Source organism: Eschrichtius robustus, chromosome X (genome assembly GCF_028021215.1).
Source record: "Eschrichtius robustus isolate mEscRob2 chromosome X, mEscRob2.pri, whole genome shotgun sequence".
Taxonomy (NCBI): domain Eukaryota; kingdom Metazoa; phylum Chordata; class Mammalia; order Artiodactyla; family Eschrichtiidae; genus Eschrichtius; species Eschrichtius robustus.
The window spans coordinates 51,091,655-51,112,466 of record NC_090845.1 but is presented as its reverse complement, the minus strand read 5'-3'; the positions used below and the strand labels follow the sequence as shown (position 1 = coordinate 51,112,466).

The following is a 20,812-nucleotide window of genomic DNA, read 5'->3' as shown; positions in this document are numbered from 1 at the left end:
GAAAACCTTTTTTTGCAAGCAGACTGTCTTTTTGTCTTCTTAACCACAACGCCTAAAACAGCTGAATATACAGGGCTTCTCAGTCAATGCTTACTAGCATATGAAGGGAAATTGGAATTGATACCCTATGGGGCTAATTTAGATTAAATCTCATCTAGAGATAGTGTGTCTGTCCAGTTCTATCTACCTTATTCTGAAGTAGGTGCAGACATCTCCTTCTCTAAAATCTTTTCTGCTACTCACGCAGTACAGCAGGAGAGGTTAGTGGCACACACTAGAAGCCTAGATTCAAGTCCCGGCTCTGTCACTTACAAACCATGTGAGCTGTGGGCCAGTAACCTAACCTCTCTGTGTCTCAGTTTTATCATATACAACAGTACCTAATTAATGTAATTTTAAGGACAAAATGAATTAATATATATTAACAATATAATTAATATACTTAAATAATTGATTAAATAATTAATATAAATATTTAGAAGAGTGCATAATATATGGTAAGCAATCAATAAATGTTGGAAATAATAATTGTTGTTCTGGAGCTACAATGAAGGGAGCTACCAAAAGTTAGTTGTTTTCAATTGAGCTACTCCAAAGAAATTCAGTTTCCTATTTTTTATGGGGTGAGAATTTGGCTACTTTCTCCTCTACACTGAGTTTTGTCTTTCCAGTTTCAAGAAGTGCTCAAGAGGAACATATGTGTGGTGTTGAAAATAGATTATAAATGAGGCAGTCTTTCACTCAGAAGCTGCTGGTCAGACTTTGAGAAATTTCTTTTGGGTTGAGACCAGCCTAAGGAAGAAGTTCTTCAGGAGTTATGAAAAAATACTTCCCTGGACATTGCTGCCATCCTCTTTTCTTCCCTACATAACTATACTTCTTGAAGCAGTTGTCACTTCTTTGCTTCATCACCGTCCACATACTCTTCAGGCCCACTGAGTATGGTTTCTGCCTCCTTCACTCCAATGTAAACATTTTTAACAACACAGACTGACCTTGAGGACATAATGCTATGCAAGATGTTAGAGAAAGACAAATTCTGTATCATCTCACTTATATGTGGAATCTAAAAATGTCGAACTCATAGAAGCAGAATAGCATGATGGTTGCCAGGGCCTGAGGGGTGTGGGAAATGGGGAGATTTTAGTCAAATAGAACAAATATCCAGTGATAAGATGAATAAGTTCTCGGGATCTAATTACAGCATGGTGACTATAGTTAAGAATACTGTATTGTATACTTAAAATTTGCTAAGAGAGTAGATCTTAAGTGTTCTTTACCTGAAAAATAAAAGGTAACTGTGTAGGGTGATGGATGTGTTAATTAACTTGATTGTGGTAATCGTTTCACAATGTATTTGCATATTAAATCATAATGTTGTACACCTTAAAAAATACATCACATTGTACAACCTACACATATACAATTATTATTTGTCAATCATACTTCAATAAAGCTGGAAAAAAATGCTGATTATGTGCCACTAAATCACATGCAGTGAGGACATTTATAAGCAATGAGGCTGGAAATCTTGTTAGTGAAGACTGCAGGAAGACCCTGACTGTTTGCCTGCTTTAAAAGGAAGTCAGGAATTTAAGTGGGAAATCATAAGCTGGCCTTTGCAAAATATTGCTGTGGGAGATCCAAAAGAGTTATAAACTTTTTCCCTCCTATTTTTAAAAGGCCCCAGAGAAGTAGAGGCTATAACTAACTGCTCACAGTAGTCCAATTCTTGGGGAAAACCCACAAATACTGAAAAACTGCTTAGATTTGACCTAAATCCTTCAAGCTAGAGATTTTTTTCCCCCCTCCTATTCGACTCTGCTTTTCACTGCCAACTGTGGTAAAGCTTCTTATTCCATGTGGCAAAGCCCCAATGAAAACAAGAGTAATACAGGTTCACAAGCATTTGGCTTACTATTTCCATAGTAGCCAACACAGTGGTAGTCTCAAAGCTAGGTACCATACCTGGATGCACCTCAAACTCTCCATCCTGAGAAGGCCCTTAAATTCAGGAAGGCCATACAATTTCAAGGTTAAGGTTAAGTGCACAAGCTCTGGAGTTAGAATACCTGAATTCAAATCCCAGCTCTACTACCCACTACTGTTTAAATGTGGGCAAGTTTCTTACTTCTCTGGGCCCAATTCCCCCATCTAAAAAGTGGGATAGTGATAGTACTTACCTCATGGGGTTCTTGTGAAGACTAATGAGACAATCCTTATAAAGCATTTACAACATGACACTTAGTAAATACTGAACAAAAGGTAGCACTGTTTTCATTTGCAACCCACCTACATTTTCATGATATCCTATTAAGTTAGCAAATAAAGCTGGTTGAAACTGGAAAAAGGTCCCTACACAAATCACTACCCATACTCTATGCTAGCAATGGTTTCCATTTGCAACACATTACTTATGAAATAGAAGCTTCCTAGTCATTGCTTTTATCTAAGACAGTGCTTTACAAACTTTTAGATTACTTTGAGAATCAGTGGTCTGATTTATATGTATCTTTTTTTATCTCTTTTTTTATATATATCTTTTTTTTAACCTCTTAACATGTGTTTATTTTTTTAACATCTTTATTGGAATATAATTGCTTTACAATGGTGTTAGTTTCTGCTTTATAACAAAGTGAATCAGTTATACATATACACATATCCCCATATCTCCTCCCTCTTGCGTCTCCCTCCCACCCTCCCTATCCCACCCCTCTAGGTGGTCACAAAGCATGAACTGATCTCCCTGTGTTATGCGGCTGCTTCCCACTAACTATCTATTTTACATTTGGTATAAACTACATATACCTTATTTGGTATAATGCCTTCAACTTATCCTTACAAACCTGGTGAGCACATGTTTTCCCACTCCTGCTTCCAGGTCTACATTTCCTCTTCTTTTCCTTAAAGCAGTGGTCCCCAAAATATAGTCTGTGGACCAGCAGGATCAGTATCAGCAACACCTGGGAACTTGTTAGAAATGTAGATTCATGGACCCCACCCGAGACCTACTGAATCTGAAACTCTCAGTGGTAGCGGGTGGGACAGCAGTGTGTGTTTTAACAATAACCCTCCAAGTGGTTCTTATGCATGCTCAAGTTTGAGAACCATTGCCCTATCCTACTGACATAGCTAACATGACCCGTAAAAAGAATCAGTTCATTGTATCACTGATCTCATAATTTCTGCACCTCTGGTTTTGATTTCTTCTCTCCAACTCTTTCCGTGTACATGCCTTCACTGTCCACTTGTGTTTACTTCAGTTTCTAAGCGGCTCCATCTTTGGACAAATATCTATCTCAAAACCTTTTTTTTTTTTCTTCAGTGACAAAGACGACTGGCTGCTCATTACCATAAGGATTAAGTCAAATAATAACCTTATTTTTCTAACCTTTCATACTTTTATACATCCTCTAAGTCCAAGTTATAACTAGAATCTGAGAAAGGGCTGAACCAGGAGTGAACAGAGTAATTATATAACTGTTTTATTTTTTTGTGCTCATCTAATTGAATATATTATCTATATCTATCCACCTTCCAAAATACAAAAAAAACACTTTCGGGTGTTTTCCTTCAAACCTCACCCCAGATAGAGGATAAGGAGAACTTGCCAAATCATTAGTCACAGAACAGACACCCCCTACCCACTCGGTTCATTTGCTCTTTTCATTTTCCTAGATGTTACTAGGATAAAGAATCTGGAACACCTACTTAAAAAACTCTCCTTCTGTAGAAGATTAATACAACTGTTGATAAAATTAGTCCAATGAGATTCTTTTAAGAACTGATAGTTTTAGTCTACATAATGTTAAACTGCCTAAAAAACAACATGTTCTTTGCTGCTCAGTAAAAACTCTATCTCAATTGGGGACAATAAGATGGGGAAAGGTGAGGTTCTGGCAGTCTGGAAGAAGTTTCTTCATGACATAGAGACAAGAAAATTGAGATGAGTCTACTCTGCTGTAGATTCCCTAAATGCTTTTGTGTTTTGTTTCAGTTCTATGGAAACTGAAAAAGGGCTTTGAGTAGTTCTAGTCAGTGTTGTCAAGCTCCATTTCTCCCAGTTCACAATGCCTCATCTTTTCCTTACGGGATGAAGTCAAATAAACTCCCAGCCTGAAAGAGGTTTTAATACTACTTAACTAGTATAATGAAGGCACATCCCACCAGGTGTTACAGAATATATAAAATTAACCATTCCTGGACCTCACAGAAAGAAGACTTACATCTCATAAACACTATTTTCCCTCAACTTTTTATTCATTCCTTCTCCAGCTGCATCCTGAAATAGACTTTCAGCACACCTCAGGCCTGGATTACTACCACAGCTTCTCTGACTGCCATCAGTCAGCCTATAGGTTAACTTTCTTTCAAAATTCCTTTGTCATTTCCTATCACATTGTACCAAAACTCTTCTGCCTAGCTTTAAGGCTATCATTTGGCTCATCCTTCCTATCCAACTTTATTTTGTACTATTTCCCAAACAGCAGGTCCCCTTCCCCTAGGATAACTGAAATTCATTTGCTCTTTCTTAGGGAAAAGTTGAAGAAACAAGGAAAAGAAAAACAGACACTGAAATCTCTAACAGCAAAAGTTTATTTACAATTGTAGTTAAGGAATAGTTTTAATGCATGCTGAGAAAACAGTAATATTCCAAACGTATAGGTTACTCTCTGGTAAGGAATACAAGATGACGTTGGGAAAGGCTTTGGCATACACAACAACTGGAACCAGGTTAACAGAACACTTGCACTATTAGAACGTTGTTATCAGAACACTTATATATCACCTACTTTATATGTCACACCAACTTCATAAACAGCTCATCTTCTAACTCCTCACTGGCTATTTGAGTAAACAGCATTCAAGGTTAAACGTTAAGACTGGGGAGTACGGAAGAAATACAGAAGTGATAAGCATCACAACATTTCAGAGCCTATATATACTAATACAACATTAAGATTAAGAAACAGTATTCCAATTTTTTTCTGAAACAGCATTTGGCAATGTTTTACCGCATGAGAAGACACTGCTTTGGTCCATCCACTCTTTCCAGCTTTTCAAAGTGTTTCCTGGCATTGCGGATATTGATCAGAGTAGCTGCAGAAGCTGAGGGTGTGGTAGGGAAGATAACCAACAGACTAAGTACAAGCAGCCAAAGGAATAATTGACTAGTAAAAACAAATAAACAAAAGAGAGCCAAATCCCTCAATGTATGTCACAGAGAACATAAGTCCCAAGTTAACCAGAGTTTAATTTTTCTGAATAAATAAAAGATTTGTTTATATTCTAAACATAGTATTTTCAAAATAAATTTTCAAACTCTTTTGGTTTGGGGCTAATAGTAAAAAAAAAGAAACATTGTCTTATGTTGTATTCTAATATTAACCTAAGATAGATAACTTAAGAGATAATTTAAACTTCTGGGAGCATCCTGGAAATATTGCTAGAACCTTTATTTCAATGGTTGTCATGGATATGGCTATTATGGCATGGAAGCACTAAATATCTCTCTTTATGCCCATAACAGAAATATGGGGGTATGGTACTTAGGAATATACAATGACATATAAAATTGTTCAACATTTAACAGTTCAGAGCTTAGACTGACTAGTCTTTTAAAAATCTACCCCACATGGAGCATAAGTCATACATTTGGGTTCTTTTTCTTTAAAATCCTTAGATATAGTAACTATACATAAGTAATTTTTAAAGTTCCCATGAAGAAGATATAATACCCTAGAGTCTAAATTATCTTTAAGTTTCAAAATATAAGTCTATTAAATAAAAAGTATTTACCACTAGTACTAAAAATTTTTTTTTCATTGTGGTAAAATGCACATAAAATGAAATTTACCATTTTAACCATTTTTAAATGTACAGGTCAGTGGCATTAAGTACATTCACAGTGTTATGCACTACAAAATAGCTTTTCAGTATCTTTAATAATATACTACCTCTAGGGAAATTAGTTTAAAGAATATGTGGCTTTGAACCTATGTCAGCTAAGTTTAAACTTACGAATGGATGGATCGGACATCACGACCATCACATAAGTGTTGGATGTAAAGATGTCAATGAAAGCAGCAAAGTTAGAGTTCCTGACTTCCATGCTCTGGAAAGAGGCAGCCAGCTTGCTATAGGAGAAAGGAGAAAAGTGAGTAAAGAACATAAAATAATAGCAACATAAGATATTCTTATCTTTCATGTTAAACATTTTCATAGCATTATATCTCAATCCACCACCACATTAACACAGTTAATCACTAATCCCACTTTGTTTTCCAAGGAAACTCTAATGACAAATTTAACACGTGCTGGAAAGTGACTTAGAAAGTGGATTAGGAATTGATAGTGACTGTGAAATGAAAAGTGGGCTTAGACCTAGATTCATATTAAAAATCATGTTACCAAAGATTTCTCTAATATTTAAGAAGTTTATTCAGTTGAAATTTCCCTATCATTGAGATAAATAACTGTATCTTTTGAACGTTAGTTATGCTGAAATTCTAGAAATGATCCCATTTCTTTGAAAACAAAAAGGGTAATGATATTTATATGCCATTTGCTATTTCTTCTTAAAAATGTTAGAATAAACATGCCAGAAAGTCTCAAAGTGTGCTACGGCATAAAAGGGAAAAACTTACACTTATTCTATTGTCTGGGCACTGGGCATCAAAGTTTTACCAGGATATGATTATTAAATCTTTACTAGATTATGATGTTCAGCCATTCCTTCTTCCTATATTCACAATGCTAAGATTCAAATTGTATTTAAACAAAGCTGAGACAATATGATCAGACATTTCTAGACTCTCTACTTTGTACCATTCTTGAATCAGTACCTCACTATTTTAATTACTGTAGTTTTATAGTAAATCTTGGTATTTGGTAGGGTAAATTCTCCTTTCTTGTTTTTCAAAACTCTCTTGGACATTTTCTGTTTATTTTTTCCCAAATAGTATCAAACATCTTGAAGGGGTACTCTGCTTAGGTATTTTTCATATGCTTCTTCTGCATCAGTTGACTTTGCATTAAAGATGTCTTTCACTTCAGTCAACTGTAGGCTCCCTTAGAGTTTAGCTTTATTTTTAATATAAAGTATGCTGAATATAGAAGTGCAGTCTACTATAGTTATTTGAACCTCTCAAAAAATGACAATTTGTTCCAGAGATAAATACATCACATAAGATCTCTTACCTACAGCTCAGCTTAAATTGCTTAATAATGTTGCTGATTTTCTCAAATCTGTGGACATCACGCTGTTCTTTACATTGGTAGTGAGAAATCACCTACGAAAAAGAGCAATGCCCTTTAAATCCATGCAGTGTTGTCATATCACCCTCTACTACTCCTCAAGGCAATACATTTTTCAGTCTCTTGGTCACCCTGATTTTCAGGGTAGACTTGGCACCTGGCTTTACTGCCTCTATTCCTCTGTCCCATATCCTGTCAACATCTGCATAATTTCAACATCCCTAAGGATGACCCATCCAGTATTGTTTGGTTATAATTTTATTAGATCATTTAAGTATTGTATTATCTATTTTGGTTCATTGCTGTCCTTTCTCACTTACTTTAATCATTAAATATTCATCTTATTTCAATAGGATGTCTTTGATTCAAAAAAAGTACAAATCAAAAAGGAAAAATAAATAAAAATTCTTAGCTGTTCTTTTTTTAGTATTTTATTTATTTATTTATTTATTTATTTATTTATTTATTTATTTATTTATTTATTTTGGTTGCATTGAGTCTTAATTGCAGGCACACAGGATCTTCGTTGAGGCATGTGGGATCTTTTGGCTGTGGCGTGCAGGCTCTTCGTTGCGGCACTCAGGCTTCTCTCTATTTGTGGCACGTGGGCTCCAGGGTGTGTGGGCTCTGTAGTTTGCAGCATGCGGGCTCTCTAGTTGAGGTGTGCAAGCTCAGTAGTTGTGGTGCACAGGCTTAGTTGTCCCGCGGCATGTGGGATCTTAGTTCCCTGACCAGGGACTGAACCTGCATCCCCTGCACTGGAAGGTGGATTCTTTACCACTGAACCACCAGGGAAGTCCCTCTTAGCTGTTGTTGAGGTGTACTTAATGTATTTAATTTTAATGAAGGCTATAACCAAGTGGTTTTTGGTATCATATTTAAAAATCTTAACTGAACGATTCTAACCTCTGAGGATTTACTATTTATAAATGAACCTATTCATGATGGACACCAATGCCAGCTGAAAATACTTCCCCTAACACTTTCAGATTAATAAAACCACACAAGTATTTCCCATAGGCTGATGTAAACTTTCTAGTAGGAAGCAAAACTGACTCATTTGCCAGAAGAAAATTCACAGGGCAATTCCCTGAAACCATGTGAAATTTTCAAAACATAATTCTTAGTCCAACGGTGGAATAGGTTCCTGTTGCTTGACTTCAAGAGCTATAGTGAAAATGGTCAATCACACCTAAACTTAGTCCTCAAGAGAAAGCAAAAGCTACTTGTTACTGCCAGTGAAAAACAGAGTTTATATTAGGTTAACCTCTATGATCATGTGTGGTAGATGTGGCAGAAGAATACTGCTGAAGCAGGATTCTACCATGCCACGTGTCTCAAGATAGACAGAAGAGCTCACCTGCTTGTTGCTATTACCACTAGCAGGAAAGACAGGGCTCAGGGTAGTGAACTTCCAAGGAAGTGATCCCTGCCTATGGGCTGAGGCAGAAAGACACTCTAGTTAGGATTCCTTGCCTCAGCTATACCAGTTAGCAGGAAGGATGACTCCCAAATATGCTACCGTTAAAAATAATGTTTCCACAAAGGAAGGAGAAAAAATTTCACTTTGCATTCTCTGCCCTCTGTTGGCTGCAATAGCAAAAGAAATCAACGTTTAACAGTTTGCCAACTGTATGCTAAACTTTGTGCTAGGGCTTAATGTTACCTTGTCCCATATTAATCCACACAATAAACCTATGATATAGATATTATTATCTCCATTTTATAAAAGGGGAACCAAACTCAGAGAGATTAAGATATATGTCTACCATATATATGCTGTCTACAAGAGACCCACTTCAGATCTAGGGACACATGCAGACTGAAAGTAAGAGGATGGAAAAATGCATTCCATGCAAACAGCAATCAAAAGAAAGCTAGAATAGCAATACTCATATTAGACAAAACAGAGTTTAAAATAAAGAATGTTACAAGAGACAAAGAAGGACACTACATAATAATCAAGGGATCAGTCCAAGAAGAAGACATAACAATTGTAAATATATATGAACTCAACATAGGAGCACTACAATATATAAGGCAAATACTAACAGCCATAGAAAGAAAAGTCGACAGTAACACAATCATAGTGGGGGACTTTAACACCCCATGTTCATCAATGGAAAGATCATTCAGACAGAAAATCAATAAGGAAACACAGGCCTTAAATGACACATTAGACTAGATGGACTTAATTGATATTTAGAGCATTCCATCCAAAAGCAGCAGAATACACATTCTTCTCAAGTACACATGGAACATTCTCCAGAATTGATCACATGCTGGGCCATATAGCAAGCCTCGGTAAATTTAAGAAAACTGAAATCATATCAAGCATCTTTCCCAAACACTACGCTATGAGATTAGAAATCAACTATAAGGAAAAAGCTGTAAAATACACAAACACATGGAGGCTAAACAATATGCTACTTAATAACCAATGGATCACTGAAGAAATCAAAGAAATCAAAAAGTATATAGAGACAAATGAAAATGAAAGCATGAGGATCCAAAACCTATGTGACACCCCAAAAGCAGTTCTAGGAGGGAAATTTATAGCAACACAATCTTGCCTCAGGAAACAATAAAAATCTCAAATAAACAACCTAACCTTACACCTAAAGAAACTAGAGAAAGAAGAACAAACAAAACACAAAGTTAATAGAGGGAAAGAAACCATAAAGATCAGAGCAGAAATAAATGAAATAGAGAGAAAGAAAACAATAGAAAGGATGAATGAAACTAAAAGCTGGTCCTTAGAAAAGATAAACAAAATGGATAAACCTTTAGACAGACTCATCAAGGAAAAAAGGGAGAGGACTCAAATCAATACAATTAGGAATGAAAAAGGAGAAGCTACAACAGACACCACAGAAATACAAAGGATCATGAGAGATTACTACAAGCAACTCTATGCCAATAAAATGGACAACCTAGAAGAAACGGACAAATTCTTAGAAAGGTACAATCTCCCAAGACTGAACCAGGAAGAAACAGAAAATATGAACAGATCAATTACAAGAATGAAATTGAAACTGGGATTAAAAAACTCCCAACAAACCAAAGTCCAGGACCTGATGGCTTCACACGTGAATTCTATCAAACATTTAGAGATGAGTTAACACCTATCCTTCTGAAACTATTCCAAAAAATTGCAGAGGAAGGAACACTTGCAAACTCATTCTATGAGGTCACCATCACCCTGATAACCAAAACCAGACAAAGATACCACCAAAAAAGAAAATTACAGGCCAATGTCACTGGCGAACATAGATGCAAAAACAGTCCTCAACAGAACACTAGCAAACCGAATCCAACAATACATTAAAAGGATCAGACCCAATGATCAAGTGGGATTTATCCCAGGGATGAAAGGACTTTTCAATATCGCCAAATCAATCGGTGTGATACACCACAGCAACAAACTGAAGAATAGAAACCATATGATCATCTCAATAGATGCAGAAAAAGCTCTTAACAAAATTCAACACCCATGTATGATAAAAGCTCTCCAGAAAGTGGGCACAGAGAGAACTTACCTCAACATAATAAAGGCCATATATGACAAACCTACACCTAACATCATACTCAATGGTGAAAAGCTGAAAGCATCTCCTCTAAGATCAGGAACAAGACAAGGATGTCCACTCTCGCCACTTTTACTGAACACAGTTTTGGAAGTCCTAGCCATGGCAGTCAGAAAAGAAAAAGAAATAAAAGGAATCCAAATTGGAAAAGAAGTAAAACAGTCTCTGTCTGCAGATGACATGATACTATACATAGAAAATCCTAAAGATGCTACTAGAAAACTACTAGAGCTCAATGAATTTGGTAAAGTTGTAGGATACAAAATTAATACACAGACATCTCTTGCATTTCTATACACTAACAATGAAAGATCAGAAAGAGAAATTAAAGAAACAATCCCATTTACCAGTGCAGCAGAAAGAATAAAATACCTAGAAATAAACCTACCTAAGGAGGAAAAAGACCTGTACTTCAAAAAATTATAAGATACTGATGAATGAAATCAAAGATGACAGAAACAGATGGAAAGACATACCATGTTCTTGGATTAGAGGAATCAATATTGTCAAAATGACTATACTACCCAAGACAATCTACATATTCAATGCAATCCCTATCAAATTACCAAGGGCATTTTTCACAGAACTAGAACAAAAAATCTTAAAATTTGTATGGAGACACAAAAGACTCCGAATAGCCAAGGCAATCTTGAGAAAGAAAAACAGAGCTGGAGGAATCAGGCTCCCTGACTTCAGACTATACTACAAAGCTAAAGTCATCAAGACAGTATGGAACTGGCACAAAAACAGAAATATAGATCAATGGAATAGGATAGAAAGCCCAGAAATAAACCCACGCACCATGGTCAATTAACCTATGACAATGAAGGCAAGACTATATGATGGAGAAAAGACAGTCTCTTCAATAAATACTGCTGGGAAAACTGGACAGCTACATGTAAGAAAAATGAAATTAGAACATTCTTTAATACCATACACAAAAATAAACTCAAAATGGATTAAAGACCTAAATGTAAGACTGGATACTCTAAAATTCTTAGAGGAAAACATAGGCAGAACACTCTGACATAAATTGCAGCAAGATCTTTTTCAATCCACATCTAGAGTAATGGAAATTAAAAAACAAAAAACAAAAAACAAATGGGACTTAATTAAACTCAAAAGCTTTTGCACAGCAAAGAAAACCATAAAGAAAGCACAAAGACAACCCATAAAATTGGAGAAAATATTTGCAAATGATGTAGCAGACAAGGGATTAATCTCCAAAATTTACAAACAACTCATGTGGCTCAGTATGAAAAAAAAACAAACAACCCAATAAAAAAATGGGCAGAAGACCTAAATAGACATTTATCCAAAGAAGACATACAGATGGCCAGGAGGTATATGAAAAGATGCCCAACATCAGTAATTATTATAGAAATACAAATCAAAACTACAATGAGGTACCACCTCACACCAGTCAGAATGGCCATCATCAAAAAGTCTACAAACAATAAATGCTGGAGAGGGTGTGGAGAAAAGGGAACCCTCTTGCACTGTTGGTGGGAATGTAAATTGGTACAGCCACCATGGAGAACAGTATGGAGGTGCCTTAAAAAACTAAAATTAGAGCTACCATATGATCCAGGAATCCCACTCCTGGGCATATATCCGGAGAAAAACATGGTTTGAAAGGATACATGCACCCCAATGTTCATTTCAGCCCTGTTTACAATAGCCAAGACATGGAAGCAACCTAAATGTCCATCAACAGATGAATGGATAAAGAAAATGTGGTACATATATACAATGGAATATTACTCAGCCATTAAAAAGAATGAAATAATGCCATTTGCAGAAACATGGATGGACCTGGAGATTATCATACTAAGTGAAGTAAGTCAGACAGAGAAAGACAAATATCATATGATATTGCTTATATGTGGAATCCAAGAGAAATGATACAAATGGACTTGTTTACAAGACAGAAACAGACTCACAGACTTAGAGAAGGAACTTGTGGTTGCCAGGGGTGAAGGGTGGGGGTAGGGATAGATTGGGAGTTTGGGATTGAGATGTACACACTTCTATATTTAGAATAGATGGCCAACGGGGACCTACTGTATGGCATGGGGAACTCTGCTCAATATTCTGTAATAACCTAAATGAGAAAAGAATTTGAAAAAGGATACGTGTCTATGTAAAAACCAAAAAAGCAAGAAATGTGTCTAAAATCACCAAGCACTGGTAGAGCTCAGAAACCAATTATTTACTGTGAGCTGCTCTTAGAGATATATTTATTAAGCTGATCAGCAATTACTTAAGCAGTGCTTTGTGACATCTCAAGTCAATTTTTATTAGTTATTTAAAAATTTTACTTATAAATATAATATTGGGTTTTGCATATCCCCTCATGGCCAAGTACACAGTAAGTGCTAATATCATTGTTAAGCCGAATTTATAAGAAAAATAAAAATACCAACATACCTCTTTGCCCTTTCACCTCCCCATCTGAACTCTTAGCTACGTCACTGAGTTGACCATTACATCTCTTCCATGTTAAAAGCTTTAAACTCAAAGAAAAATACCCATCATTTCATAATAAAAGTCAATAGGAAATAGGAATTCTTTAACACAAATGAACAATTATTCACAAAAATAATCTAAACTCTATAGTAAGGCTTACCTGCAAACAGCTAAGTTTTACTAATTACTAAAGATCCACGCACCAAAGAACTTCTTTCAAGTTACTTGCTGACAATACTACTTTATAAATAAGGCTATGCATGGTGAAGTAATGACAAGAGGGAAAAAGGTTCTTCCTGAAAGTGGCAACATATTCTCCATTGCTGAATAGAAGAAGGTGAGTGTGAAGTACATCTGCAGAGCAGAAAGTTCTCACCAGAAAAGTGGCTCTCTCAAATAGAAGCACTTCATCAGCCTCAATAATTTCAGCAAAATTCCTTAGGTTCATTTCCAGCTGCTGAACATTGGGAATCAGCTGATAAACAATGCTGGACCAAGCCTAACAGAACAGAAGCACAGTGTAATATTACTAACAGGTAGCCAGTCCCAGATCTTTGCAAATGAGTAAGTATACTATAATATACAGACAGCAAAATATGGTGATAATTGAGTCCCAAACAAATTCTGGCAAGAAGTATGATATAACACAAACAAAGTGAGAAAATGAAGATATTTGATTTTTATCCTTCAGTTGGATTGTTTAAAGTTTCAAACACTTCTGTAAAATACTTCTTTCCATTGATAACTAAAAATAAACAAATATTTAATTCCATCACATTGCCTTAGGGAAGTTGAAAACTCTGATATACTGGGCTAAAGAACTTCTAATACAGCCATTCAAACAGATATTAAGTCCAATAGTGTAGATTGCTCTAAAGATCAGAACCTAATAATGCTATATTTAACATATATCTAAGAATCAATTTTATGAAAATATCAGAGCCACGTAGAAAAATGGCCCCTCCCCTCAATGGGATAACATACAATAGAAATTAGTGGCATTATCATTCCAAAAGGCTTATTGTCAGCTGTATAAACTATTGATCCAATTGAATTAAAAACAGTCCACTGCGTGTTTGCCTAAAACTGACTTCATCCAGAGGAGTATGAGTAAAATAAGGAGTTGAAATTAACCACACCCTCCCTCTATTCTCTTAAGGCTCTTTTATTTGAATTTTCATTATAATATTTCTTTCAATTTTGCTCCAATTTGTCTGGTAAGGTGTACAATGTTCTTCTCTCCCCTACTAGAGGGCAGGAACCTGGTCTTAGTCATCTGTGTGTCCAACAGCATCAAGCATATTGCAATGAGTGCTTGTAGAATAAAACTTAATATAAAAATTTATGTCAGCTCTATGCAACATTGATGTAAGAGAGAGTAGAGCCATGTCTTTGTTCCAATTAGTTTTATTACTTAGGCATGGGGGTTCAGGTTCCAAGTTCCCAGGTCGGTGTTAATGTCACTGCTGAATTTACCTTGGAGAAGGCACCAAAGCTAACCACAGCAGAGACATTGTCACTCACAGCAGTGTTGTGATTAGCCAATTGTCTTTGGTCGTGTTATGTATTGCCATCCTTCACACCGCAGCTGGTTCTTATCAGTGCGTCATGTCCATCCTTATTCACGGTTACCTGTTCTATGGGAATAAGGCTTTGAGAGAAATTCGGCCCAAATTAATCTAGAACAGTATTTCCTAGATAGGTATCTCAAAATGATCTGTTATTAGAGCGAGGCTGGGTCAACATATTGGGGAAAAAAATGAATTAGTTAAAAAAATAAATCAGTGGCTATGTTTAAAGTCCAATTGTTTTTCTCCTTGGCAAATCAGGTTTCTGTGCTTTTGGTTGTAGATACTTGTCAGATGGAGTTGATACTGAGGCTGTAGCTACGAGTCACAGAGAAGGATGCTTTCCTACCCAGACTTGTCAATGGATACCAGAAGCAGTCTGACCACAGCAGGACCCAAAAGGAGCCAGTCTTTCAAATCACTAAATCAGTGGGAGAAAGGGAGGAAGCAGGATAAGGAGCCTATGTGCCAATAAGGTAATTTCAGCTTCATCCATAACACAGCTATTGTTTGTAACCTCTACAACTACTACAAGCAGTGTGGCATCCATTCCACCAATGGGAACAATCTCTCTGGTTGAAAGAATGCTAGTCTCTAATTTGGCATGAAAGTTGAAGCTATCATACTCTAGAAATAACATATCCCATTCTAAGATTCCGTTCTCCAATCTCTCCCCTAAATATTGTTCTTCTATTGCCATCCAAACTTAGGCAGACTAGCTTATATCCTGTAGAGGTACCTGAATATTAGATACAACTCCAATCAGCATTGAGACCACAACAGGTCAAAATGGATGATGGCCAGTGAAACCTCTACTGTCATGAAGATCTGTATCAAATTAATCAGGACCAAACTGGGTTAATTCAGTGTGATCTGGTAGGTATGTCGACCCAATCTAAGATCAAAAGCAAAATTTCTTAAGGTTAAATTGGGTATTTTTCAAACAATTTATGTAGATTATTTTTTCTTTTAGTTCAACACATCTAGATGGCTATGAAAGAGTTTAAAATCTTTTAGTTTTGATAATACCCTTCTAGCTTTTTTTTCATGCTCTTTAAATGAGAGAACTCAGGGAAACATACACACCTTATAGAGAGTTTCATCCCAGATAGATGTTCGGAAGCAAGAACATTCCAATGGGCGAGACAAACGCCTCAGATCTTCTTCTCGCTCTTTAAAAATCTGAAGTAAATAGACCAACATACTGATTAGCATATAACTAACAGCTCTCCTCTCTCACTGCAAAATCTGAGGTGTAATATTTTAGCATATTTTAAACAGGGGCATTTCGTTTTTCCTCAGAGGAATTTTTAAATGTGTACGTTACTTTACAGACTAGGATGGCAGAAATGATTTCAGGTCAGGTCTACAAAGTGCAACGGCTACTACAATTCTTCAGGACTGTGCTGCTTGTTCTGAGTACTCACTGAGAACACTATGCTGGAAAATAAAATTTACCATACAGAGGAATCTTAATAAAATATATCTAACATTCCAAATAATCCAATCTGGGTCATTTTTAAGATATCCATACCAATATCAAGATTTTATAAATCAAAATACTTCAACTTTTGTAGATATCTTTCTCTCATACACACATGCATACACTTATATATTATTTCTGTATGGACTGTATTTATTTGGCTACATAGATATAACAACCCCTTACACACAAATATCTATTCTTCTTGGCTATGTATCTACCTATCTATATATATGCCCATATATACATGGGAAAATATCTATTTATACAAATATAAACACATACACAGATATTTTCCAGGACTGGGTGGGCTTATAGTGAGTGCACTGTTCACACTGTGATGGATAATTTTATGCAACAACTAGGTTAGGCCACAATACCCAGACATTTGGTTAAACACCAATTTAGATGTTGCTATGAAGGTATTTTTTAGATGAGATTAATATTTAAATCAGTGGACTTTTAGTAAAGCAGATCCCCTTCCATAATATGGGTAAGCTTTATATAACCAGTTGAAGGCCTTAAGAGAAAAAGACTGCCATTCCCCAGGAAGAGGGAATTCTGCCTTCCAGACTGCCTTCTGACTCAAGCTGCAACAAGGGTCTCCAGCCTATCAGTCTGCCCTGCAGATTTCGGACTTGCTAGCCTCCACAATCATATGAGTCAATTCCTTAAAATTAATCAGTCTCTCTCTTATTCTCACTCTCTCTCTCTCTCTACACACACATACACACACACACACACACACACACACACACACTTCTTATTGGTTCTGTTTCTCTGAGGAACCCTGACTAATACACACACATAGAGGGAAACACCTATCTTGCTTGAAACTGATATTCAGGGAAGCACCCTAGCCATTTTATTTCAAAACCTCCAAGTCTGAATCTTTAATGAAATAGAGTATACTTTTCTTAATTAAGCTTAAAATCCCACAAAGAACATGAATGTATCTTTGGGGATATTTACATAAGCATTTAGAAAACAATATGTTGATCACTAAAAATTACAAGTAATTAAAAAATCCATAAGGAGGTCATTTATTGGAATGCTCTAGGTTTTTCTGCTGCAAATTGGGCCAGGGAAACAAAACAAAGAACAGTAATAATAACAAACCCCTCACAATCTCAAGATCAAGCTACATACAGAATTTTCTGCTGAATTAAAACAGAATTGATACTTAGTGAGAGGGAGAAGGAATTAAAAAGAATACTCAAAAGTCCTTTTCAGAGTCAAATACGGAAACCTGTCAAGTGGTTTCTGAAAGCCTGTAAGCTAATCTAGAAACACCAAAACATACTCAAATACTGGAACACTGAAGCCAATCCTGTAACTAATTATGGAAAAAAAAAGTATTCCTGACCACAGCTATTACCAAAAAATTCTTAAGTTAAAGGGGATCCTTAGACTCCTAGGTTCCAACCCAAAGAGGAACTGTGTTCTTCTACATCACCAGCATATTCTAAAACTGCTTTCCTCAACTTTACCCTTGGAAACAGAGGATCTTCTCTCTCAGCTTAGACTTTAAAATCCAATCCTCTTATTTTATATGGAGCAAACTAACGCTAGACTATATTTGTGACTTGCCAGTCCTGGGGTCTCATAGCTAGCTAGGAGTTTGCCCTTTCTACTGTGTCTTTTCTGGTTTAAATTTATGTGTACTAACTCCCATGCTAGAAAAGAAGATAAATATACCATATCAGTGCAATTATGAGGGCCTTGGCATTGTGCCTAACACAGTATAGTTGGCATTTGAATTGGTGCATACCAGTTTCCTAGGTCAACCTAGTGACAGCTATCACCTTTCTTTATCTCACCCCTGGTGGGTCTTCTAGCCTTGACAATAACTGCCTGCTCTGAAGGACAGTAAAACAGTGGTAGCAAATATATCTTTAAAATACATAAAGCTGCTTAGTGATATCACATGGCCAGGATCCTTTCCTAAATTTGAAAATTATTTGCTAAATGAACACTATATTTCCCTTACCATGGAACATTTGTTTATAAGTGTTTTTAAAAACAAATGTCAACTTTATTTTGAAAGCTTATGTTGAGATTTTTTTTTTCCTAAAAAAGAATGGTACAAGTTTACCTATATCTCTACAGAAGAAGTCTACAAAGGATGTCAATTATTTGGTGCACCACCCCTTCTATTTCTTACCAGGTCTCGTTGATCCTCCTGTACCAGATCCATTTTATGCACCAAGCAAAAGATTTTGGCATCTGGAGAATTCTGCAGAATGGCCTCCAGGCACGACTGGTAATAGTGCATGTCCTTTTCCAGTTCGCGGCTTTCCACATCAAAGACATAAATCAGAACCTCCACATTACGGAAGATGTTGTCTCGTTGGCTGGTGAAATAATTTTCCATGAAGGTGTCCTGTCTAGTAGGAAAAAAAATCTAGGTAATAAGCAAGTCATCACTTAATCACTCCTATTTACGATCTATTTTTGTTGGCTTAATCAGTGTGAAAGATAATCCTAAAGCTTCAAATTAAAGGGAAAATGATAGCAAATTAGGATGGCCTCACTTTCTTACTTCTTAAGCCACATCTTGTGCCACCTTTTGCTCCCCTCCTTGTGTTCCAAATATACTTTGACCTTCCCTCAGTTCTAGTGGCCCATGGTCTATCCGCCGAGGGGCCTTTACACATGCTTTTCACTCTGTCTCACATGCTATCCCCTTACTTTTATACCTAATTAACTCCTACTTGTTCCACTGGATTTCAGTTCAATCCATACTTCCTCACAGAAACTATCCCTGACCTCACTGACTTGGGCAAATCTAGTCACCATAGGCAATTATACTAACACATTGGTTTTATTTTTAACACTCACCACAAGTGTGATATTATACATATTTGTGTGAGTTTTTAATTAATGGCATTCAATCCCCTAGACGGCAAGCTCCATGAAGGTAAGGACCATGTCTGTTACAGTTTGACATTGTTTCCCAGCTTTTAGCACAGAGCTTGCCACAGAGTACTTGCTCAATGAATATTTACTGAATGAATAACTAGTCAAACACTCTAAACTATATGAAAATGGCTCCAAGTTAACTTTTTAGCAGAATGTTGCTCTTTGCTCCGTAGGCTGTGTGCAGCTTCCCAAGAAATTCTCAATTGCCAGCTGGCTAGAAGAATATAGTAGTGTTCTATCCTGAACAAAAAAATCAAGGAGTGGCATCAACAACATGATGGGATGAAAAGCTACCTCTGTCTCTCCCCTTCAATCTACAACCAGTAAAACATTTACAACTCAACAAAGGTACTTTTGTCCAACACACCAGGATGCTAGAGAATTCCACACACCTGTACATCTAAAGGTGGATGGACTGGAACAGATAGAGGAGGCAGAACTGAAGGAACAGTAGAGGTAGTGCCTATAATCCTGGCCCTCTGGCCATGGCAGATAAGCCTGCAGCCCCAGAGAACCTGGTAGCAGCAGAGCAGACAGCACACACAACACCAGCCTCCTGGCTGCAGTGGCAACCATGGACACATCTAACTGTACAGCAGTGGGAATGGGGCCTGCAGCCCTGTCCCTCCAGCCACTGAGGTGCCCAAGCCTCCAGCCCCTCTGCTCTCCCACCAGCAGTGGCAGAGCCTGAGAAACTTAGAAAACCAGATAGGGAAGAGGCACTGGTATGACCCTGGCTCCCCCCACCCCTTCCCCCACGGTGGCTGAGCCTGAGACTCAGAGGATCCTGGAAGCTAGGGAAGAACCCACCATCCAGGTGAACCAGGCAGCTTCTGCCAGTGACATAGGCAGAAGCAAGGTGCCAATGATCCTGAAAACACCAGAAGTGATAATGAGAGCTGGGACAGGGGGCACAGCTCTGACAGAGGCAGCTCAGGTAAGAGAAACCAAAAACTTGTGCTACAGTGCCACCTATGAAAAAAGAAAAGACCCCTAATTTCTAACTTGTCTCACTTCACATGCTCTGGCAGAAGGAAGTACCATGAAGAAGCACAGTAACACCGCACCACAAAAAGAAAATGACAATTCCCCAGAAACCAAAGTCACAGAATAATATGATCTGATAGAGAATTTAAAATAGCTGTCATGAAGAAATTCAACAAGCTACATGAAAACTCAGAAAGGCACATCAATTAGCTCAGGAATAAAATTAATAAACAGGAATGCTTTACCAAAAACGTTGAAACTAAAAAAAAAGAACTAAAATTCTGGAGCTGAAAAACTCAATAAATGAGATAAAGAATGCATTAAGGGGTGAGGTAGAGAAGATGGAGGAAGAGTAAGATGCGGAGATCACCTTCCTGCCCACAGATACATTAGAAATACATCTACACGTGGAACTTCTCCTACAGAACACCCACTGAATGCTGGCAGAAAACGTCAGACCTCCCAAAAGGCAAGAAACTCCCCATGTACTTGGGTAGGGCAAAAGAAAAAAGAAATAACAGAGACAAAAGAATAGGGAC

The 20,812-nt window shown here is 36.9% G+C and overlaps 1 protein-coding gene across 4 annotated transcripts in view; it reads right to left on the bottom strand.

The window, feature by feature from the left end:
• Positions 1-4,617: 4,617 nt before the first annotated feature.
• RRAGB (Ras related GTP binding B) overlaps positions 4,618-20,812 on the bottom strand; it is a 58,574-nt gene continuing 42,379 nt past the window's right edge. For 3 of the 4 annotated variants that reach the window (XM_068533954.1, XM_068533955.1, XM_068533956.1), the window contains 6 exons: positions 18,529-18,751; positions 15,968-16,063; positions 13,690-13,812; positions 7,201-7,292; positions 6,022-6,137; positions 4,618-5,109 (listed from right to left, as the gene is read on the bottom strand). In XM_068533954.1, the coding sequence (XP_068390055.1) occupies positions 5,012-5,109; positions 6,022-6,137; positions 7,201-7,292; positions 13,690-13,812; positions 15,968-16,063; positions 18,529-18,751 (748 nt within the window). In that variant the 3' untranslated portion in view covers positions 4,618-5,011. The remainder of the gene's footprint in view (positions 5,110-6,021; positions 6,138-7,200; positions 7,293-13,689; positions 13,813-15,967; positions 16,064-18,528; positions 18,752-20,812) is intronic. The other variant, XM_068533957.1, reaches the window with a different exon arrangement.